At 31.4% G+C, this 23414-nt stretch overlaps 4 protein-coding genes across 4 annotated transcripts in view; 2 read left to right on the top strand and 2 right to left on the bottom strand.

The window, feature by feature from the left end:
- Nucleotides 1-240: 240 nt before the first annotated feature.
- On the bottom strand, nucleotides 241-4316 carry LOC126845572 (uncharacterized). Its single transcript, XM_050584283.1, has 6 exons — nucleotides 4033-4316; nucleotides 2667-2973; nucleotides 2311-2577; nucleotides 2029-2250; nucleotides 992-1184; nucleotides 241-904 (listed from the first exon to the last, which is right to left on the bottom strand). Exons 1-6 carry the CDS (start codon nucleotides 4085-4087, stop codon nucleotides 359-361), a joined length of 1590 nt encoding a protein of 529 aa, XP_050440240.1. The 5' UTR covers nucleotides 4088-4316; the 3' UTR covers nucleotides 241-358.
- A 129-nt stretch (nucleotides 4317-4445) lies between these two features.
- On the top strand, nucleotides 4446-12225 carry LOC126845570 (DNA ligase 4). The gene is made up of 17 exons (XM_050584280.1): nucleotides 4446-4554; nucleotides 7379-7556; nucleotides 7623-7780; nucleotides 7864-8018; nucleotides 8088-8263; nucleotides 8332-8546; nucleotides 8615-8772; nucleotides 8832-9024; nucleotides 9087-9213; nucleotides 9284-9395; nucleotides 9451-9644; nucleotides 10671-10808; nucleotides 10874-11120; nucleotides 11184-11458; nucleotides 11525-11638; nucleotides 11717-11841; nucleotides 11911-12225. The coding sequence occupies exons 2-17, from the start codon at nucleotides 7401-7403 to the stop codon at nucleotides 12011-12013; spliced, it is 2646 nt and encodes an 881-aa protein (XP_050440237.1). The 5' UTR covers nucleotides 4446-4554; nucleotides 7379-7400; the 3' UTR covers nucleotides 12014-12225.
- LOC126845571 (general transcription factor 3C polypeptide 3) lies at nucleotides 4497-7362 on the top strand. The gene has a single exon (XM_050584281.1). It carries the CDS (start codon nucleotides 4612-4614, stop codon nucleotides 7114-7116), a length of 2505 nt encoding a protein of 834 aa, XP_050440238.1. The 5' UTR covers nucleotides 4497-4611; the 3' UTR covers nucleotides 7117-7362.
- A 394-nt stretch (nucleotides 12226-12619) lies between the features above and the next one.
- Nucleotides 12620-23414, bottom strand: part of LOC126845765 (protein Wnt-5b-like) — a 56455-nt gene continuing 45660 nt past the window's right edge. The window contains exons 4-7 of the mRNA XM_050584650.1: nucleotides 21603-21714; nucleotides 20094-20196; nucleotides 14905-15072; nucleotides 12620-13657 (exon numbers count right to left, since the gene is read on the bottom strand). Of these exons, the coding sequence (XP_050440607.1) occupies nucleotides 13470-13657; nucleotides 14905-15072; nucleotides 20094-20196; nucleotides 21603-21714 (571 nt within the window). The 3' untranslated portion in view covers nucleotides 12620-13469. The remainder of the gene's footprint in view (nucleotides 13658-14904; nucleotides 15073-20093; nucleotides 20197-21602; nucleotides 21715-23414) is intronic.

The raw sequence follows: 23414 nt of genomic DNA, 5'->3' as shown, positions 1-23414 counted from the left end.
ATCCATAATATTTTATTAATTAGAGATCAAACAATCTTAGCTGTAGATATAAGAAATATTCAGTCGAGAATTTTTAAAAAAAAAATACATTTAACGTCAATAGAAAGATAATAATTAAGTAAAGTAAACAAGCAAATCATTTTTTTGATAACTAAATATAAACTAAAATTTAATACTAAAAAGAATATTTAAAAGACAATATAGTAAATATACAATATATACTTAATTTCCCAAATTTAATAAATTCTAGTTAATTTGTGAGTCTAAATAAAAATAAAAAATTATATTAGGTAAAGTTCTTAATTTTAGTAGTTACAAAAAAAAAAATTTGTCTTAAGCTTGAAAAAAAATATAATAATTAGCCAGCATACAAAGTTTCCAATTCTTTTGAATCCATATCCAAATTTGAGCAGTAGTCCGAAGTAGAGGATAAAGGCCTGCTAGGTCGGTCGTCCTCAAAGTTTTTAGTTGGTAATTTTGTAATGTCAAGGAATACGGTCAAGTCGTCAAGACTATCGGGGACACCACTGCTCTTGGCTGGTGAACTTTTCTTTTTCAGGTCAGAGCCAAATTTTTTAAACTTAAAGTCAGATTTTGGAGTATTGTCTGTAAATAAAACTTTCCTGACGTCAGCAACAGACTTCTGTTTGACTACAACAGGGACGTCTTTGGTTTTTGAAGAATTCCCAGGTGACACGGTTTTTAATTTTAGAACTGTGTTTTTATGTTTCATCACTAAAGCTCGCATCGCTTCACTAGTACTGGTTTTGATTCCGACACACGATTGTTCCAACCATTGCTTGGAACAAACTTTGAACAGTTGCCGAAGAAATAAACGAAATTGATTGTGCTGACTGTCAATGCCACACGATTTTAACACTTCAGACACAGCCCATAATAACTTCTGAAAATTATTTTAAAAAATGATTTATTAATGTCTATTTAGGAAAATCATGTTTTAAGGAAAATACAAAATAAATTCAAACTATACCTGTTTATGCAATTTACTGAGTTCCTTTTGTTCAGATCTCGTTTCGGATGCTTTTTTTTTATCAGCCGTTTCGACACTATTAATGAATTTTAACGCCCTCAGACATTTTTTTACTGGTTCTGTTTTTATTTCAGATGGTTTTCTATCATGATCATCATCGAATAATTGTGTACTTATCGGTGCAACACTCCATCTACAATTCGAACAAATGTCTTAAAGTATACCGGCCATGTATTTTATATTATACCGATTTGCCGTGCTATTGTTATGGTAGCGGCTTGCATGCATTCAAGTGAGGGAAATGTATGAAGGAGGTGTAGTAATTAGCATATTCATATTTAACACTCTTGAATGCATGTCAACCAGAACTCATTTAATTTGTAAATTGTAAAATCAATAACACAAAAGCAATAAATATTAAATAAATAACAACTTCAACTGTTATACCTATTTGTCTTTAAGAAGACACCGTTTCTAAGAGTCAAGTATAAGCAATTTTTCACAAAATCTTATTTTAGAGCATGAATTATAGTGTACACTAATTAATACAGTAATGAGGTTTCTTTATTGATCATAATTAATATTTTTTTGTCAGACTATCAGTCATTTCTATATGATACATTATAATTTTTTTCCCTTCAAAACTGATTTACGAGGGATGAACTTATGAAGGCAATATTCACAGTAAAATGATTAAATTTTTAAAATACAAGAAGAAAACGTTATTTGTGTCATAGTGTTTTTATTTTTTTAAGTATTAATACTCACAAACTTTTAATAAAAAATGTAAAATTAAAAAAAAAAAACACCACCAATGAATAATTTGTATTTATCAAAAAAAAGTAAAACACTGCACCACAAGTTTTTCTCAGTGAACAGTATAAATTTTGTAACTCTACTATTAATACAAACTAAAAAAACGTCCTCTTAATATTGGTGATTTTATATTTGATTTGATTTTTATTCAGATACTTTTTTTAAGAATAAATATCTAGTACTTAGTTATTTATAAAAATTGAAAACTTAACTAATTTTACCTTTTAACTGGAGTAGTGTTTGACGTATCACTGCAAATTGATGAAGCACTAGGCGATTCTGCTTCTGTATTTTGGCTATAACACATACGCTTTCGAGAATGAAAATATGTTTCAGGACTTTGGAACAATGCTCTTTTATGACCAGTCGATCTCACACTGTCATTTTTATTTTCAAGATAACTTTTTTCGAGGGGTTTGACTATGTTGTCTCTCTTCAATTTTCTAAAATAGAATTTTGTTTAAATATACACGCAAAATGTTTGTTTGTTACAATTTACTCACCCTGGAACGAGAATTCTACGTTTGTTTTCGACAAGAGCTAATTTTGCCTTAGCTTCAGCCAAAATTTGTGGTTTGGAGACGAGTTTTCTACGTACTAATAAATTTTGTTCCGGCAGCTTTGGTTGTTGTCTAGCTAGACCCCGTTCCCTTTTGGGTAGAGGTGTACGGCCCGTGTTCATCAGCGATTTGGTCTCGTTGGTAACATATCGTTGTTGGTACTTCATTTCTAACGACGCCATTTCTGCAGATTTATTATCAACATAATAACTGTATAAAAAAACAAACATTGTTTTTTAAAATTTCAACCAAAATACAGGTTATGTTAAAGTAATATTATATTAAATTTATATACTTACTAAACATCAAAACATTGAACATTAACAACTTCCGGCCATTGCCAATTAATAGCTCTATCGATATTTTTCAGTTCTTTAGTTTCAATTTTTTTTGATGGTGTTTTCACATTTTGATATTCATACCATCTCTTAAGTATATCATCTACACTTAATCTGCAGGTGGTTACTGTTGGTGGTGGAGGCAGTACGTTGGAGAGTTCATATTTTAATTTCGATATTATTCTATCCCTATTATGGAATAACAATGATTGGTATTCATCCTCGTAGCTAACTGAACTGGTCAATGTAACAACACATTCATTTGAATCTAAACAATAAATAATTCAATTTTATACCATAGGTTAACACTAACACTCATATAATGCATACAAAGTACTAACTAATCTAACTACTATTTCCTAAAAGTGTATTAGTTCAACTTTAATAGTAACATTTAAAGGTATAAAATGGAAAAAAAAACACGTTCAAATTAAAAAATAATTTTAAGTAAAATGAGACAGTTTTTAATATACAAATATGCCAAATTCAGAATTAAAGAGTAGAATTTCGTTTTGTATTTTGACCTACCTGTTTGAATGAATATTCAAACAATTATGCAGAGAAGATATACAAAATTATATCAACAAATACACTATTCAAAATATTTATTTAATTATTCAAGTGCAAAAAAGTAGTTCGCAACTGAATAATAATAATTTGTTTATTTTACAACCGAGTATAGAGATACTATTTCATGTTTTAATGAATCCTATATTGGACATGACCTATATATTACAACAACTAAATAATAACAATAAACAATTATTCAATTTCGAATAGATAAACATTTTTAAATATTGAAATTTCAAAATGTATGTTAAATAAAAAAATAAAAAACTAATAAATGTTAGCACAATTATTTAAATATAATAAGAAAAACAAAGATCAAAAAAATAATTTAATTAACTAAAATGGTAAATTTGATCTTTCCCCCATAAATTTGTGTTAGGTTGTTATTAGCAAAATAAATTTAAATAATGAAATAGCATTTGGATATTGTGTTATGATAATTTGCAAGAAAAAAATGAATTGTTAATATAAATTATTATTTGCACACCAAGATAATATTGAATGTTATGTGTTATATTACATTATACCTATTCTGGTTTATGGCGTGTGAAAGCTTTATTATATATTTTTTTAACCAAAAATATGTTGCATATAATTTATTTATACATAAGGAATCCAATTTTTACATTAATCTTACACCGATTCATTACAGTAACTGTGATATTCTAGAATAATCTTTAATTTAAATGCCAACAGTTAAAGTTACAATTGAAGGGGTCAGTACATTTTTTTAACTCATGTACTGAACTAAACTTACCATTGCCAAAAAGTTCTTCGTCCGAATACAACGATTCATCGGCCATGTCAGTCATTGTTTTTGTTCGTCACCGCATTTGTATCGTCAACATTGAAAATAATTAACTAAAACTATAGTCAACAAAGTAAAAATTTGTTAACACAAATTTGACTTTTGTAACGTCAGTCGTCACATCATCCAAGTCTAGTCCGAACCCTGACTCCACCCGCCACCGTAGTCTGATTTTGGTCCGGCCAACCGCCAACGATTAAATTACAAGTATGCACTATGCAGTATGCACTATGAAGTATCAACGATTTTTACGAATAGCAGTTGTAATAGAAAAAAAAGGCAATAATCTGAAGTTAGTAACGGAAAATCTAGTAAACAAACAAAACCTTGGTTACGTTTCCGCGGTGTTGCTATGTTCATTTTATCCCAATTCTGTGATAACGATTTGATAACGACCAAAACAAACCATATTTATATGTTTACTATTTAAAATCCCAAATCTGTACGGCCATCCACTAACTTGTAAACTTGGTAAGTCACTATATTTTCGTTTTTTCTCTTTTCCCCCTACACTTTGTGAACTATAATATGGCAGAAAAATTGTTGAATTTTGATGACATGGAAGTCGTCTTGGACGATGATTCCCCGGAAGTCGTTTTAGAGGAATTCGGAAGTTCTAGTTTTCCCGACGATGACATATTCGATTCGTTATTAGTACCAGAAAACGAAGCGGCTACTATAGAAACCACGATCGAAGTTCCTGCAGGTTCTTCAGAAAAAGAAGAACTGGCCGTTGTGTATAATCTCGAAGGAAACACCATTCAGCGTTACAATTTGAATCAGGACAAAGTCAAGGTGGAGTCTGAAAATAAAGCTACTTCTAGTACCAAGAGGAAAATAAGCAGCAGTGATGATGAAGCAGTGGAGGGTCCTAGATCCAAACAAATGGGCAAGATTCCATTAGCGCTGAGGGGACTAATTGGACAAGCCAAAATGTTTATGTTGACGAAAAACTATAACATGGCTATTCAAATATGTATAAACATATTAAAAGAATGTCCAAATGCTTCTGAACCGTTTTTTACATTATCAGATATCTATGAACAATTGGGCGATATGAAAAAAAGCTTAGAAACTGCTGTGATCGGCAATAGCCTTAGTAGTGTAACGTCTGAAGATTGGGTATTGTTAGGCGAGACTTGTGAAGCAAACAATATGTTGGAATTAACTGAATTTTGTTTGACTAAAGCTGTTAAAAAAGATAAACGTAATGTAGACCTTCACATTAAAAGAGCTTCGATATTAGAACAGTTAGGTACAGCCAAAAGTGTTTTAAATGAATATGATCGTCTATTGCGTAAACTACAGCCTGAACAGAAAGAATCAATTTTGAGTCTTTCCAAATTATTGATAGATAATTTTGTTAAAAATAAAAACTACGAACGTGCATCAAACATAATGATATATTTATTCAGTATTTTTCCAGATGATATAAACCCTAAGGAATTTTCTAAATGTTTAGGTTACCTTATTCAAAGTAAGAGCTACAAAAAATGTTTTGAGCTAATGTTTGAGTATTATAGTATCGAGTTTGTGGCCGATATTAACGACAATACAGCTACTATAACGGAAGTAGTGGAATGTGTAGTTCCGCCTAATTTGCCCATGGTAGTACGTGTAAAACTAATAGAAACCTTGATACATCTTGGAGCTTTTTCAATACTGCCTGTGATTTATCAACCTCTTTTAGACTTACCGGAAGCAAGCCAATATCATTTAGATATTGCTAATGTTTTTTTTGAGCATAACCAACATAGTCATGCAATTTTGTTCCTAGAAAAATTAGTGGATTGCAAAAATGAGCAATTCGATCTTACGACAATTAAAATCAAATATTCTAGCTGTTTAAAAACTCTAGGACGATTGGAGCAAGCTGTTGACAGTTACAATATGCTGCTTGTGAAAAATCCTAAGCAACTAAAAGTCAAATTTGATCTTTACATGTCTTTAAAAGAATTGAACAAAATAGAGGAAAGTTTGGAAATATTGCGTCTTGACAATTTTGATAATCAAGATTGCCGGTTTTTGTACGAATATGCTTCAGCTATTGTTGATAAAGATGAAATGTTTGACGAGTGTTTGAAAATTGTTAAGTTAATGTTATCCCGCCACTGTATACCAGTAGATTCCTTAAGAGAAGTAAAGACGATGGTAGCGATCCAAAATACAGAATATAGGCATGACACGTTGCTGATTATGAAGAAAGATTCAGGAGACTATCGACCAGACAAATTTTCTGTGGCAAACCCATTACCTACAGCTGAAGAAGAATGGAATTTGTTTCATACCGTTTGTCAGAAATGTATAATGAAAAACTACAATTATGAAGCTTTGAAACTACTTCTTTCAGCCATGAATTCTATTGTATTTGCCCTTTACAATCATAATATAATATTAAACGCTATACAGTGTTCGTATAAAGTCCGTGCGTTCAAATTGGGTTTTATGTTATCAAAATATCTGTTGATGAAATACCCACAAGCCCCTCAATTGGCAAATCTGTTTTATTTTTTCTTTAAACGATGTTCTGTGAAAAAACAGGCAAAGTTTATTTTTCGTCTAGCCGCTAAATATCCGGATAATGTTGCCCTGAACATTCTCGATACTAACGTGTTTAACGATACGTATAACTATCAATTGATAATCTCCAGGTATACAGAACTTTTAAGCAAATTTGAAGACAAAAGTTCTTTATACTTCATGTTAGGAGTTGTTGTGCTCAGGTTGTGTACATTTAAAGTGGGTACAGAAAGGCACAGTTTGACTCTTCAAGCTATTGGTTTCTTAATGAAATACAAAGAACATCGAGGTGTAGACCGCGAACAAGAATGTTACTACAACATTGCTAGGGCACATCATCAAGTCGGCATGGTCTCAAAGGCTTTACATTACTATAAACAAGTTTTGGAAATAGAACCTTTTGAACAAGAACAATGTTTAAAACAAGCGGCAGCCTATAATTTGCATTTGATTTACAAAAACTCTGGAAATATTGAAGTTGCCCTTATGTATCTTGGTCGCATTCAAGTTTAACTTGATAGTTGACTTATATTAAATTAAATGTTTTTCTTTTTTTTTTATGTGCTACGCCTAAATGTGAAAATGTGTTATTTATACTAATTAAATTGTAAATTTTTGTTTAAGTTCTTTGTTCTAAATACAAAAAGGTTAAACCACATTCATTGAATCTTTTTTTTTTTATTATTATGAAACGATGTGATTTATGGATTATGATTCTTAAAATTAAACAAATATTTATACTTATTGATTATTAACAAACATTTCTGTACAATAGAATTTTGTTGTTGACAATTACGATGGAAACCGCACCCGGGAAAATACAATTTAAATTATTTTGCCGGGCGTGTGAGGATATATATAAAGCATCGCAACATGATAAAAAAATCAGCATTCTCCAAAAGTTTATCGCCATGTGTAGAGGGTCTGTTGACAAAAGCTCTGACGTTGAAATTGTAAGTGATTTCAGCAATATTATTTTGCATTGTTGTTAATAAGTAATTATACAATAATAATTTCAGGAAGAAACATTTTATCCAATTCTAAGGTGTTTACTTCCAGCATTAGACAAGGAAAGAGGAACCTATGGAGTTAAAGAATTCATGTTAGGCAAAATGTATGTCAAAATACTCTGTCTAGCTAAGGACAGCGAGGATGCTCAAAAACTCACCAATTTCAGGTGCAAATCAATAAAATTATACTTACCAAATTTTAGTTTTTTTTTTTTTTTAATTAAAATTGTTTATTATTTAATTGCAACAGAATTCCAACTAATGCTAGCGGCTCTTTTGGTGATTTTGCCGATACCGTGTTTTGGGTGGTTAAGAAACGGTTCGAAGAAGAAGGCACATTAACTCTGCATGAAGTAAATCAACACTTAGACGATATTGCATCGAAACACGCTGCTCATGAACCGAGTAATAACTTTTTTTCAAATTAATTAAAATAACGTTTCTTTAATGAATTTGTATTATTATTATTATTAGGACAAGTTGAAAATATTTTACAAATATTGCTTGTGAAAATGAGTGCAATCCAACAAAAGTGGCTAATCAGATTATTACTAAAAGACATGCGTTTAGGCGTAGCACACAAAAAAATCCTTAATGTGTACCATCAGGACGCTAATGATTTGTACGATGTTAGCAACAGTCTAAAAAAAGTAATATATTTAAAAGAAAACCCCATTGTATAAATCATTAAAAAAAAATTGTAAACTATTATTTATAGGTTTGCCAGATGTTGAACAATCCAGATGTACGACTTCATGAGGTCTCAATAAATTTATTTGACCCGTTTGCACCGATGTTGAGCCAGAAATGTGATGTTACCGACGTAGACAAAATCATAAAATCACAAAGTGATTTTTTTTACGTGGACACCAAATTGGACGGTGAACGGTTTCAATTGCACTGGGACAAAAATCAATTTAAATACTTCAGCCGGTAAATTTTAAATTTTATCATAATTTTTGGTAAACGAATAAATTTAAATGATAATTTTTTTTTTTAAGTAAGGGAAACGATTATACAGACACGTTTGGTTGTAACACGTCGAGTGGCGTACTAAGTCCACATCTAACAAAAGTGTTTAAATCTAATGTCGAAAGCTGTATTTTGGACGGCGAGATGATGTGCTACAACAAAAAATTAAAATCGTTCACAACTAAAGGTAAATATTACATTAGTTACTTAAATCAAATTAATTTTTAAAATACAAATTTTTTTCAGCTAAAAATATTGACGTAAAACACTTGCGAGAAGGCAACTCCCATAGGCCGTGTTTTTGTGCTTTTGATGTCTTGTATTTAAACAGTCAAGTATTGACCAACGAGCCTTTAGAGAAGCGATTAGAAATCCTTGAGAAAATTGTTGTACCATTGGATGGAATTTTCATGTTAACTTCGAGAAATATTGCAAAAAAGTAACGTGTTGGGAAAATATTATTATAATTATTATTATTTATGAGTTTTTCTTTATAATTAGAAATGAAATATTAAAGTACTTAAACGATGCAATTGACAATCGAGATGAAGGCATTGTTGTAAAAGACCCTCGATCGATTTACAAGCCAGGCGTACGAACCGCCGGATGGTATAAAATAAAGCCAGAAGTAAGATACTAATTTTGGTTTTTTTTTTTGTTTGCTTTTTATGTTAGACATTTTTTTATTTTTTTTCTAGTATACAGAAGGGGCCTTATCAGAATTTGATCTATTGATCATCGGCGGTTATTATGGCAAAGGAAAAAAAAGAGATTTAATTAGTCATTTTCTCATGGGTCTAATGGAAAACAGTACGTAATATAGTCAATATAATTTGTTTAGTTTTTAATTTTGAAATACACATAGATGACGGTATGTTGAAATTTACTTCGATTGGACGAGTGGGTTCAGGATGTAAAATGGAAGAATTAGAAGACCTATCAAGAACATTGGCCACGCATTGGATAAAAGTAAAACCCGAAATAATGCCTGCCAATATAAATTTCAATAAAGAAAAACCTGATCTTTGGATAGAACCGGAATCGTCTGTAATATTACAGGTTTGCACTTTTGTAGTTTTCGTTTTAGCTTTGGTTGTTGATTTTACAATGACAATGTATTGTATAGATTGATGACATCATTATAATTATTCTTATGTTTATAAATGAACATTCTTATGAGATTACAAACAAAATCGCTTTTGTACAATAATGAAGGCACCAGTGCAGTAACCAGATATTTCCAAAATTATGTTTTCAAATAAAAATATTAAAAAAAAATAATCTCTAGCCATCAGTGCAAGAATCAATCCGTCCAACAAATAGTATTAAAATAAAATATTACTGTTTTTAAATTTCTGTTGGGTGCATAAACCAGGTGACATAATTGGTTATTGCTCCTGACATTCCTATTAGTTTTGGTTTTCTATCCAGTACAATAATCTGTTTTTTAAACTGTCATGAATATGGTATGTATAGTAAATAAAATTGTTTTAATTAATGTATTTTATTCTTATAAAAATAATGGTATAACGTTTTTAATTTTTTGATAATTTGTTAATTTTTTAGAAAGTTTTTTCTGTCTCCTAAATAATTTTTAAAATTTGACATATTTGTTTACTGCACTTTTTAAATGATGTATTAATTATGTGCACAAGATGAGAATTTTTTTTTTGAAAATAATATTAAAATTGGAGAAAAAAATGTTTAATATTATTATATTAACCACTAATATATAACCACTAAAAATGTTTAGTAGATTATTCTTGATATAAAAAATAAATGACATTCGTAGAATTGAATATTTTTTAAATTTAATTTTTAAGTATGTAGATAAACATTTTTAATCAAAACAACTCCAAAAATTAAAATGGCTTGATTATTAATACATTTATTGTGTAAAAATGATTTATATAAACACTTAATAGTTTTTACAATCTCAAGTTTTGAAGTTTTTTTGCAGAGTATTTTTATCACTTTTAGTTATAATAACTTCTAATACCTATGATCCTGACCATACCGTGCAGACCTTTTCGTTTAATTTCGAAAATGATAAGCCATGATTTGTTTTATTTGACATGTCCACAGATAAAAGCCACAGAAATTGTTACCAGTAATTTGTTTAAAGCTGGAACCGTGCTGAGATTCCCCAGAATTCAAAAAGTACGATATGATAAGCCGTGGAATCACTGTATGACCGTGGAGGAATTCAATGCGATTAAAGTGGTCCGTAATATTTTTTAATTTTTTTCTAAAAATATGTATTTAACAATTTGTTACTGTTTTGACAGCGAACGGACGGCATGTTGTGCCAGGATCACATCATGGAAGGACAGACACCAAATAAAGTGAGGAAAGCTCAAACAGTTGCTAGCGTGAGCAAACAGTTTCGAGCGCCTGATTTGTGTGACGTAACAACAACGTCGGAAGTGCTTGAAGGCAAAGAGTTTTGCGTTATGTCTGACTGTGAGCATTTGACTAAAGCTCAAATAGAACGGAAAATTCACGAGCTTGGTGGCTCTTTCGTTCAAAATCCCGGTATAGACAAATTAAAAGCGAGCATGTTTCAATAGTTAATTTTGTTTTCTTATACGTTTACAGGCAACAACACCTTTTGCGTGCTCGCCAACGACCTGAAATCAATGCGGGTCAACGCTATACAAAAAAAAGGAGAACACAGTATAATAAAAACAAAATGGATGTTGTATTGTTTTAATGATGAGGAGTTCCTTAATTGGACACCAGAGCATGTGCTGGCCTTGTCTAAGGAGCATAAAATACTGATGGATGTAGAGTACGACACTTATGGCGATAGTTTCACCAAGGAGGCAACCGTCGAAAGTCTACGGAGTGCAATGGATAAAGTCGAATTGAACGTATGCATTGATATTATGATAATGCTTATAGGCAATAACAATATATTACTTTAAACTGCATTTTAGGACATTAACGTCACGGAGGAGAGTTTTTTTAAATTTCAGAAAGATTTATTCAGTGAAGTCCATTGTTTTAAAGCGTTTGGCAAATGTTTAGTATACTTTGACGATTTAAACCTAGTAAGTAGCAGATTATTATTGAAAAATGTTGTTTTGAAGTGCAAGTATTATTAATTATTATCATTACTTATTTTTTAGGATACTTTACCGACCAGAAATTTCCATACCAATTCAGTTCTGGAAATGATTATTTTTAAATTTAACGGCGGTACGGTGTGCAAAGAAATAAATAACGATACCACACACGTTCTAGTTCACTCGAGGTTTGTTCAATGCACTGTTTTTCTTATTTACATATTTAACAAAATTAACCATTATTCTTTGTTTTTCAGTAATCCGAAACATATCAAAAAATATGAAAGTATAAATTCTCAAAGAGAAAAACCTTTTCTAATTGTAAAAGAGAATTGGGTCAAAGAACAAATCAAATTATAGTAAAATTTGTACATTAAAAAAACAAAAAAATACTTCGCAATTATTATTTTGTGATGTTATATAACTATATATATTTTTTTTATTTGAATATTTGTACATATATTATATAAATAACTATCTATTCACATTTAAACTATATGTCATACTACGTGTGTATGTGTGTTTATTACTATTATTACGATAAGTGATAACTATATTTTTAAATTATATGTGTGATTTTCGTGTCTTTCAAACTTACTGAATTTATAGTTACAATTTTTAATTAAACAAATAAAATCGAAATTCTTCTATAATAGTATTATTTTAAGTTTCTTTTTTTTTTCTTTATTTATCTTAGAAATAAAGTTGAATTTATCTAATATATTGTGTTAGGTTGACCTACTAATGGCTTTTTTTTTTTAAGACTTGGTGGATTAAAAAAATATTGAATTAAGTTAACCAAAAAATGTAATGCAAACATTAACTCGGCATGAAACTTTTTTTAATTAATATTTTTGTTAAGAAAAATAATTTTTGAATCGTAGACGAGAATTAATAAAAGACGAGAAAAAAGTCAAAAGCGTTATGAAACAATTATAAAAATAAAGTACAACGTTTTTTTTTTGTGATTTATATATTTTTTCTTATTCCAATTTGTGCACAACTCTATACGATAAACTACTACATGTGTAGAAATTATAATGAAAGATATATTTTTTAAATTATTACACGTATAATATTGTATATTAAGAAGTTGCTAAAAGAAAAAAAAATGACGAATTTTCGAAGAAAAACAAAAGTCTTAATAACATAAAATAAATAGTCTACTATATTATAATATTACATACTAGTTGTTGGCTATAACCCGTGTCTCGGTCGACTAACGGCGAAACCGAATAAATAGCCTTAATAAATAACTACATTAACGTTAAAAAATATTAATTATTAATATTTACAATGTCTATCGCTTGGTTTTTTTTTTTTTAAATATTTCTAAATAGTCCGATAACAGAAAAAAACAAAATAAATCCGCACTTTGTTAATAATAATAATAATAGTAATAAATAATAATAATAATATAATAGTCTCGCCCGGAACGTTGGCGTAGCTATATCTTTTAAAGTAAATAAAAATAAAATAATTTGCAAAAGTCGTATAATGTGTTCGAAGAGACAAAAAAAAAAAATCGTAATAGTATGAATACGTCATATACATATTTGTAATAATATATAATAATAAAAAAAAAATTGAAAAATTCTTATAAATCCTATATTTATATAAATAAGAAGACAAGGGGGGGAGGGGGTGGGACGATTTCGAGAAAGTCGAAAGTTTTCGTTTTGAGATCTAACGCGCGTTCGATGATGCTGTTCAAAAAATAAAAATCAATATTTTCGTCTTGTGATGTTTTTCATTTTTCTTTTCTTTTCGTTCGGTATAGCTATAGTGTTATGGAAAAAAAATCCCGTCCCGCGTTCTACTTGCACGTGTGCACTTCGGCGTTGCGCACACAAGTCTTGCACTGCACGTAACAACACCAGTGGAATTTGCATTCGCACCTCTCCTTCGTCACCTGCCTTTGGGTGTTGTATCCCCTGCCGCAACACAACAGACTGCATCCGTCCATCCCGTGCGAAGTGCGGTTGCATTCGCGGCCTTGGGTACCTGCGAAAAAAAATATTGCATTATATTTCAAAGAATTATGATACGGTTAACTTTTTTTGAAACTATTATTGGTATTGAAACGTAGTCGGTCCGCAGTCGTAGGGGATCGCTAACCACTAACGCCAAGGAACATCTGGTATTGAAACGTAAAGTCCCAAAGAATTTATTAAACAGCAACACTGTAGGCACACTCTCTCTTTTTCTCAACGGAAAAGTTTAGTTTACATTATTAAAATAATTATTTGACACCATATATTAAAGAAACAATTTTTCAGCCGAGTCTGCAACCACGAAAGAGCATTGATCGTGTCTCGTTGAAGTACCGAATAAATTTAGAGTAGTGGTGAATTTATAGATATATAAATAGATACATTAGTATATTAAGAAGCAGTAAGAAGCTAGTATATTAAAACATCAAGTTTCTGGCTAAAATTGTAGTGCTTAATATCTGGCTTAAAACAATTCATAGAGAATTTGGGCCCTTAAACTATCATTTAGTTCTATTTTGAACGTTGTACGTACAACATATCTCTTACTCCAATCTCCCAACCCCCTATTTCCTACCCCTTTCTCCCACCCCTATCTCCCACCCCTATCTCCCACCCCTATCCCCTATCTTCCGTTGATTACGCTTTTTTCGGTTATGTGCCATAGCTAAGACATAAAAATGTCAAAAACCAACCAAAAACCGATTATAATTAATAAAAAATAACAATAGTGCTTTCAGTCTCAACTGTGGTTAGGGCAACGGACTCCGAGTGGCAAACAAATATATATAGGTAAACTAGCTTAAAAACACCAAACGACGTTCAATAAAGATATATAGTTTGGTAGACCCGTATGATTTTTCCGGAATCGATTCTGTGACTCACCGTTTCATAATATTGTTCATGTTTTACAAATAAGAAAAAAAAAAAAAAAAATTTTGTTTAAAAACATATAAATATCTAAGAGGTCAGCGAGGTTTCGACTCGCTCGTGAACCTTTGACCCGTTATATAGGTAGGTAATAACTGTTTTGGTCGACTCGACTGAATTAAAATTATAATTAGGTATTACTATGTAAAACTCATTGTCCGGCCTTGCCTTTATATTATGCCGGCTGCACCTAACCGAATTCAGAGGTTACAAATCTGACCGCTTTTTACCGCTATTTTTTTTTTTTTTTTTTGGGGTGGACAAAGGAGACTTAACGCGATCCCCGATGTACACTTATTACTGCCATCGTGGAATTACCACTATAATTACCTATTGAACCGGCTGTGATGTTTCTTATGCAGTAGTTGGGAGAATCGTCGATGTACACCAGATCGCTGGCCGTCGGCAGACTGAACCTGGGGTCTCTGATCTGCAACCTTCCCCGTCTGGTGGCCCTCACTTCGATGGCTCCTTCGTACTTCTCCTTCAGGTAATCCCCTGCAACAGTCGGCAGACGAACGTTCACATTACACAGCGATATTATTAAAATCGTATAGGTAAGACAGGTGCTCTATGACAAGGCAATAATAAAAATATCACCGAACGATTCACAGGCTATAATATTTTAATATATTATTATGCCGCTACATTTGAACAGGTCAGCACGCCATTTACAATGCATTTAATAATGTCCGCATAAGATCAACGACGTTTAGCGTTGTCGGTAATAGAATTTTTGTTTGTGTTTTTGTTAACACTCTAAACGAGACACGGAATGCATAAAAAAAAACCAGACGACGATTTTCGCTATGGTGTTTAAACGCCGGCAGAAATTTTAAACCGTCGGCTTTGTATACTAAATAATGATAATAAGTAATAACTAATAAGAATGGGTGTTTAAGAAAATTGACTGTAGGTACCATAATACACATTGTAAAAGTATCTCTTTTACAACTCAGACGAGCCACCGAGACGTGTACCTATTATTGGTTTTACAATCAAGCAACCTAAGAATTTTTTTTAACGTAACGAAATAAAAAAAGAGTTATTAAAAATACATTTTTATTGCAATAAATAATTTGTTATTGTACATAAAATATTATATACAATATACTATTTCGAATAATAAATTATTGGTAATAATTTTACGTTTATTTGATAGTATACTGTTTAAAATTTAAATGATTCAATACATTTAGTTAATTAAATCTTTTTTTTTTTTACATAATCTACATTTGTTTAACCAAAATGTACAATGAACAGAAATTAAAAATGTTTTTAAAATTGATTTTTTTTAAATAGATAAATTAGTACCTAATTAATAAAATATTATTTTATTGGGATATTAATTATAGATAGTATGCCTCTAGTCTCTACCTTGTTTTCAGCAAGGTCTACACTATACTGTAGTCTGTAGGTACATAATACATACAAACTATATTCAGTTGTCTGTACTCTTACAAATAGGAATTAAAATGTTATTTTCGGTGGACTCGTTTCAAGTTAAAAATTGTTATCGAAAATTCTTAACCGGCGCATCTCCTCGGTCGCGAACCTATGTGACAACTAGCCTGTACCATACAATATCTATATTTATACGTGTGGCCTTTCATAGGTAAATCAGATTAAAACGGTTGTCTCACTTGGCTGATGGACACAATCGAAATTCCTAAGCACGCGTCCGGCGCAAGCCTATGAAATGATAAATCGTTATTATTCACATATAATAAAGACGGGTCGAACGCGGCGAACACCCACGTCGAATATTTTGGCTCACGGAACAGCCGACTTTGAGTGTAAACAATGTTTGTCAGACGGTTGTCGATAAAAAAAAATAAAACAAAAAAGCAAACCGTTAAACGTCTTCAAAGACAGGAGCGACCATAAAACGCACACGCTTAGGCCACGAAGCGTGTATAATTATTGTACCTTTTCTGATTTCCACAAATATATTTTTTTTGATGTCGAAAAAGAACGATGAAATCAGATATGATCGATCAAATTTATTTTTGAACTTATTTCATCGGTAACTTGCTGGTGATTCGTTTCTGGTTTTCGGTGTTTATTATTTACACACAAGAGCCGGGCATTGTTGGAAATGCATTGGCATTAAGTTTTGAATGGATGCCGCTTGATGGTACATAGTGTACATACACCAACTGCGTTGTGTATACACAGAGGCTAAGCGGTCGAAAGTAATGTTGAAGCCCCAGCTCTACATAAGTCACAGCCATTGATGGTTTCACATTTGACATTTCAAAATATACATTAAAACTTTTAGTAGTAGACCGAAAAGCGGTCGTAAAATGTTTGTTTAAAGTTTGGAAACCAAATACAACGATGTAGTACAAGCGAAACCGCTTCCAAATGCAAATGATATAATAATGTATTATATCATATACCTAATAGTAGTGTATTTTTTACAATTCCCACCGGCAAAACTTTGGACAAACTAAAATGTATACTGTGTATGTGTTGCCGGAGTATAGATGTTTGCACATTGAAGTTGATCGCGTGTCAGTATCACATCATATTTGAGTTCAGACACAACTTGAAGGGGATGATTCGTCGATTGTCGTGTTAATATCAGAGCTGTACATGGTTTTGTACAGTTCTCAGCAACCCAAAAGTATAATGTTCAAAACCCAATTTCAATAATTATTATTGTTACCACAAGTACTAAGAAAAAAAACGATTAAACTTTTTTTTGTAAAAAAAAAAAATAAATAAACGAATAAAACTAGCTAATATATATCATCATTGTTTTGTTCTTGGTAATATATTCTTTGTGAAAACTTTTAATAAATTTTAATGAATAAAAATGAATTTGATGAAAAACTACAGTATACTTGTATTTTATGGTGTATAACGTTTACCCAATTTTGTAGTGGTTATGTTTTAGTTAAAATAAAAACTTAAACTGTAGAGGTTAATATTTTTCTAATATACAGTGGTTAGGACACCGATTTTCCTCGAAAAATATTTGTAGTTCTTCTTTATGAAAACCTTTTTATTTATGCGATTTATAATATTATAAAATTACAAAATATTTACTTTTTTTAAGTATCTTCCAGAGCTCTATCCAATTTTGAAACTTAAGTGGTAACGTACATATTTAATTAACTTTTTAATTTAAGAATAATTTACAGAACATTTTGACTAGTCGATAACCAGTTTTGGATAATTTTTTTTAAAGTTATTAAAGTTTAAATAAAAGGACGGGAGGAAAGGTGGACTGTAGTATTATTTTTTATCTGCGCGCATTAACTCTACCATACTCCACCTCACATCCTAAGTTTTAAACTTTAATTTTAAATCTGTGCCTTAAACACAGGTTAAAAATTAACTCAATTAGATTTAGTTATATTTAAAATATTGAATTGGTTACTTTTTGATATCAACAGTTCCGGTATTTTTACAATTGAGTTCTTATTATGATTCACCTTAACCCATTCAAATGAATTTGGCCGTCCAAATCCTTTTTCTCTCTACAATTTTAGCAAATCAAACGGTGTACGGGATTTGATGGAATACTCATTTATAAAGTACATAATAATATTCCAACTCGGACCAGACTTTGGACGTTTTTGTCAGAAAACAAATCGAGACACCCTCCCTAATCCATATTATATATTCTTGCGTACTTACCACCACCAACGTATGAACACTAAATAATATGTTATATTAAAAAAAAATTAATTAAAAAAAAGGGTTGCAGTCGAAAGTCAGAGTACATACTCGACCGCGGGTTGTCGAGCCAACCCTTTGTGGAAGAAGCTTATATCTATATTATAGTACATAGAATAGTACACACTACATATGCACATGTGTGTATGTGTTATCGGGTGTAATTTATTTCGGCTTTTAAGGCCGTCAACACTAGTTTGATAAAAATGTCCGACTCGTCCCGATAGAGATCACATTACTGTATATTACCCCACAATATGCGTGTTATGTGCTCGAGACCTATTCTCCGTGTCTGTATAATGTAATATTTATTATGGAGACGACCTTATGTTTCCGGTGTGCACCTTGTGAATGGCGACGATTCACCACCGACATGGGCAAAAAAAAAGAATTTCACTTCTTCCACACTATGGTATGTAAACGGTGGTTGTGAAGACGGTACGGCAGACCGCCGAGGTCGCCCCAGGAAGAAGAGGCTTTTAAATCAAAACGTCACATAAATATACGGATTTACAAGTATAAAAAAAAAAAACAAAGGGAAAAAAATGGCAAATTCATACGGCAGACGTCGAGGAGATATACTATTATATCGCCTACTATATATATATGTAGGGTGGGAGCTGGAGGTAAACGAGGTATAGCCCAGGTGAGTGTGAAACGTATACACCTACGAACAATAATAAAACACACACTATAATAAATAATATATAGGTATATACCGGGTGTGATTAATTATCGTTGTCTATATACTTAATGGATTTTATTAATTGCCGCCCACCGTTGGTCTTACACCGATTTTCCATCGTCGCTGTATACTAAATAATTAGTATACATATATATATTGGCCAATACACTTAGAGTAGCTCCCAAGACCTCTGAGATGGCTTTCTCACGGGTGGAGTAGGCACACTCAAACCAATATTATCAACATAATATACATTATATTATGCCGAGTGTCTCTGTCGAGAAACAGGTTCCCGAAACTTAACAATATATTATATATATGACCCGTTGCAACAACGCAGGTATGCCCTGTCTATCCTCTCAAGGTAATATCAAGCTTAAGGTGGTATTTGTAAATTGAACGACATTAGAAAAAACCTTAGGTTCGGAGGGATCCACTATAAACGTGTGGGTCTAAACGGTATTTACTTATCTTCTTAATTAGAACTCGGATGCGGCTGAGTAAAATAAGACGACGACTTTTTGAACACACGTATAATAATAATAATGTAACAAGCAGATGCCAGGGCCCGATTTTGGGCTTCGTTCTAGACTCTGAAAACGTTTTTTTTTTTGCTAGTTTCAGTTTTATGATTAAAAACGTCTTTAAATTTGTTTAATTTGTAGTTACGTTTTTGTTTTCGGGTTACCTGGTTTTCCAAATTCGGAAAAAAAAATAAACTAATTGAGAAAAAAATTTAGTTGGTCAAGCTAAATAAAAAAACAACAATTAAGTTACAAGTTTAATTTAAACGAGTTTTTAACTAGCTTGTTAAATAAAAATAATTGTACACTATTAAGATAATTTAGGCATAATAATAGTGTATTTTTTCTGATATAAAAATTATTTCATAAATTATTGAGTTAATTGTTGTAACTTTGTAACCAATATAGTTATGTAACATGTCTTTTATTAAGTGGACAACACACGTCTTGCTTATTAAAAGGTTAGGTGAAGGGCAATTTTTCGCTAAATCTTAGACAAAAGCTATAGTCCAATCTATATCACAATCCTCATCAATGACGGGTTTTCTAATAATCAAAACCCTTCAGATACAGTTCAGATAAAATAATTTGAAAAATTTAGCACATAGTAAAACAGCACTTACCCAGCTCGCGAATTGTCGGCAATTGCTGCCAACAGGTGATCAAACTGCACGAACCGGAAACGCCGTGGCACTTGCACGTGACTCTAGATTTTTTGAGTACGGCCTAAAGGTAAAAAGAATAAGGGAAAAAATTAATAAATCATATTTTATTGAGAGCTTTTTTAAGGAAAAAAAGACATTCTAAAGGGAAGACGGGAGATGGTAATTGTACACGATTGGGGCAAATGTGAATGCAATTTGTTAATAAACCCTTTTTGTGCTTTGGATAACTAGTTGTGTAAGACATTAATATTTCGCTTCCATACGTCATCATACCTAACCTAACCTGACTTAACACACAATTCCAATGCTCACCCACGATAGTTTTCAAGTTATTTCCCATTAAAATTTTAAAAGAATAAGTCAACTTTCCGTCACGCAATACAACAGTACTGTTTCCTCTTCTAATTTCATTCAAAGACACCTTACCTTATACTCGCTACTTCTTCTTCAAATCCTCTATTATCTTGCACACATTTTATCCCAAATAAAACATAATTTTTCTACTCTATTGATCACTTGCTCCCCGAGATTAATTTAAGGTCGCCCGTCTGTCAGCGATCTATAGAAATTAAGTCCTTTTTTTAAAAAAAAAAAAGAAATTTTTTCTAAATTATTTTATGGTGAACAATACAAAAAAAAACATTTACAAAGTGCCTATTAGCGTGAATACCAGCATTGATGCTATTAAAAAACAATATAAATAACTATTGAAAACCACTATTCGCATGTCATGTTAAGCCTTAAGTGTATAATATAAAAACCGGAAGGCTCAAAAACAAAAATAAACAAAATCATGTCTAAGCCGGAATATAAAAACTGGATTATATCGGTTATAAGAAATATGACAACAATTTGTATCACATAAACTTTTTTTACACAATCTCTGACGTGTCCTATACAGAAAGGTCATATAGGTAAAAAAAAACCAATATTCACGCGTGCACATAATTATTTAAATTAAAAAAAAAAACTACATTTTTTAGTTACTACGGTGAAATTAAAAAACGATATTAATGTTTCGTGCGGTTCGTGACGACTACTTACTCAGAACTTATTAGTAGTATCGTGAGTAAAAAATAAATAAACACCGAAATTAAGAAAATTATGAAAATAAAAAAACGCAACATGAAACTACTGTAAGTGGTCGGAAATGATTAGACACGAGCAATAATAACAGCGTGTAGCCGGCTACCGGTTGGCAACACAGCTCCGGCACTTCCCAAGGTGTATAATATTAATATTATAATTCTATAGGTGATTTTTATTTTTTTTAAACGCAATAAAAAAAAAATGAAAACGTCGTGCCGGTAAAAAAAAATGATAAATATCATGATCAATTTCCGTTCAATAACAATGGGAGTTCCAAGATTTTAGAGCTGTTGCAGTCATCAACATTGCTCGGATAGGTTTTAACTCTTTCATCATTGTCTATTATCACAATAATGTATTTTTAACTTCAGTGCGTACCCGTCTGCCAGCCTCGTTGTTGTGCAGATTCATTAGACTCCGGCCTTGTTCCGGTGTTCCTTTTTTCCATCTCTTCTCCTTTTCTTTGACGTCCAAAAATACTTTGGTGAATCTAAAACAAACAAAAAAAAAACCCGTTATTTATTCATCGAGCCACTTAAGTATTACACATTCGAGCAACTCGACGGACTAGCGTTCAAATCCCTAAGCCCTGTGTGACTACACTGAACCGAGGTCAGTTAGCATAACGTTTTCCTGACATGAACTTCAAATCTAATTGTGATGAGAACTATCTGATAATTGGGAACTCTTGGAGCCATGCGTCAGTTCTTTTGTGGAATTCCTATTATGCTTTTGATAGGACCTTAAGCGGAGTTTGTAGCCTAAGTTTCTTCGGATAAGAGAATATCAGGACTCCAATAAGCGGACTCTGTCGAAGCTTTTTTGGATTCCTTGCTGCGCCATTGGGGATAGTCTTTTGTTGATGAGCGTGTATCTCAATTAACATAACATCGCTTTCCTCTCTTTTTAACAGTTGTTCAGTAGTCGTCTGTTTTGACAATTTAGGACGCTCATCTGCAACACGTTGACCATTTTGGCAATTCCAGCGAATATGATACTGTCCATTGTGTACTATCACTTTTTTGTTGCCAAAATAAATTCTGTACCATGTTGGTTTTTAGAATTCTTTTACATAGACGAGTCGTATAATTTAGTAAACCTATTTTGTAACGTAACCTTAATTTAAACAATTTTAATTTTAAAAATAATTTCTAAGAACAACATAATCATACGGGAACATCTTATGATGGACATTAATTTGTATGATTAATCTACTGGTCACTGACAACCACAACGAACACTTTCAGTTTCTTCATACATTTTTTAAATGCTTATCACGTGCGCTAACACGTTAAAGCAGTAACCGGTTTATTTCCTCGGTATTTCCTTTAAACGAAATCATAATCGCATACATTTTTATTTTTTGAGCTAGTTTAACTATATTTTTCTCTTTTCGATCATGACAAATTAATTCTATTGATTAATGAGATTATCTGTACAATTGTATCAACTATAAGTCAATCTGCGCTTTAACTGTATATAGTACAGATTAAACGGAATCGACAAAACTAATGTTGCTCAATCAGAGAAAAATGAATAGTTTTTGATTATTTTTTTTTTTTAATAATTATTATTTTCTGGACGCATCTATCAACTGGAATGTTTAAAAGTAAAGTACATTCGTACTTAAGTGGGCAGTAAATTATAACAATCGGTTTCGGGCAGCACTCGTAAACGTTCTCATAATTATTCTAGACCGTGCAGATTGATGAGTATGTATATATGAGTATGTACTATGCATGACGATAACTAAATATGCATAATTACTGTTCAGACACGGATAAGATCTCAAGTACACTTGCACGTCGCCACTGGACAGCTAAAAGTAATTTGATGAAAAAAAAAAAAATATATATATATATATTACCCCTGTTAGGCATCTGTCGATATTGTGTCACTCTAGTGTAATAAACCTTATAATTTTTAATCAGTTTCTGTTTTCCGGAGAGCTGGGAAAATATGTGTTGAAACAAAAGATCTATTTTTTTTTTTTTAGAGTCTATCAAGACAAATTTATTTATTTAAAGTATGCATACAGATTTTAAAAGAAGAACATTATTTTTTGAAAATTCATCTACTTTTATTAAAGTATTTTAGCTCTGTAAACAAAATTCTCCCCTTAAGTTTTGGAAACAGAATAAATAATAATTTCTTAATCTTTTTTTTTGGTTTCAAATTAAAATGTGTTAT

This window comes from Adelges cooleyi, unplaced genomic scaffold (assembly GCF_023614345.1).
Source record: "Adelges cooleyi isolate 19-005CV unplaced genomic scaffold, UGA_ACOO_1.1 ACOO_flye_CR_arks_rails_tigmint_CR_PRNA_8, whole genome shotgun sequence".
Taxonomy (NCBI): domain Eukaryota; kingdom Metazoa; phylum Arthropoda; class Insecta; order Hemiptera; family Adelgidae; genus Adelges; species Adelges cooleyi.
This window is presented reverse-complemented; position numbering and strand designations above follow the sequence as displayed.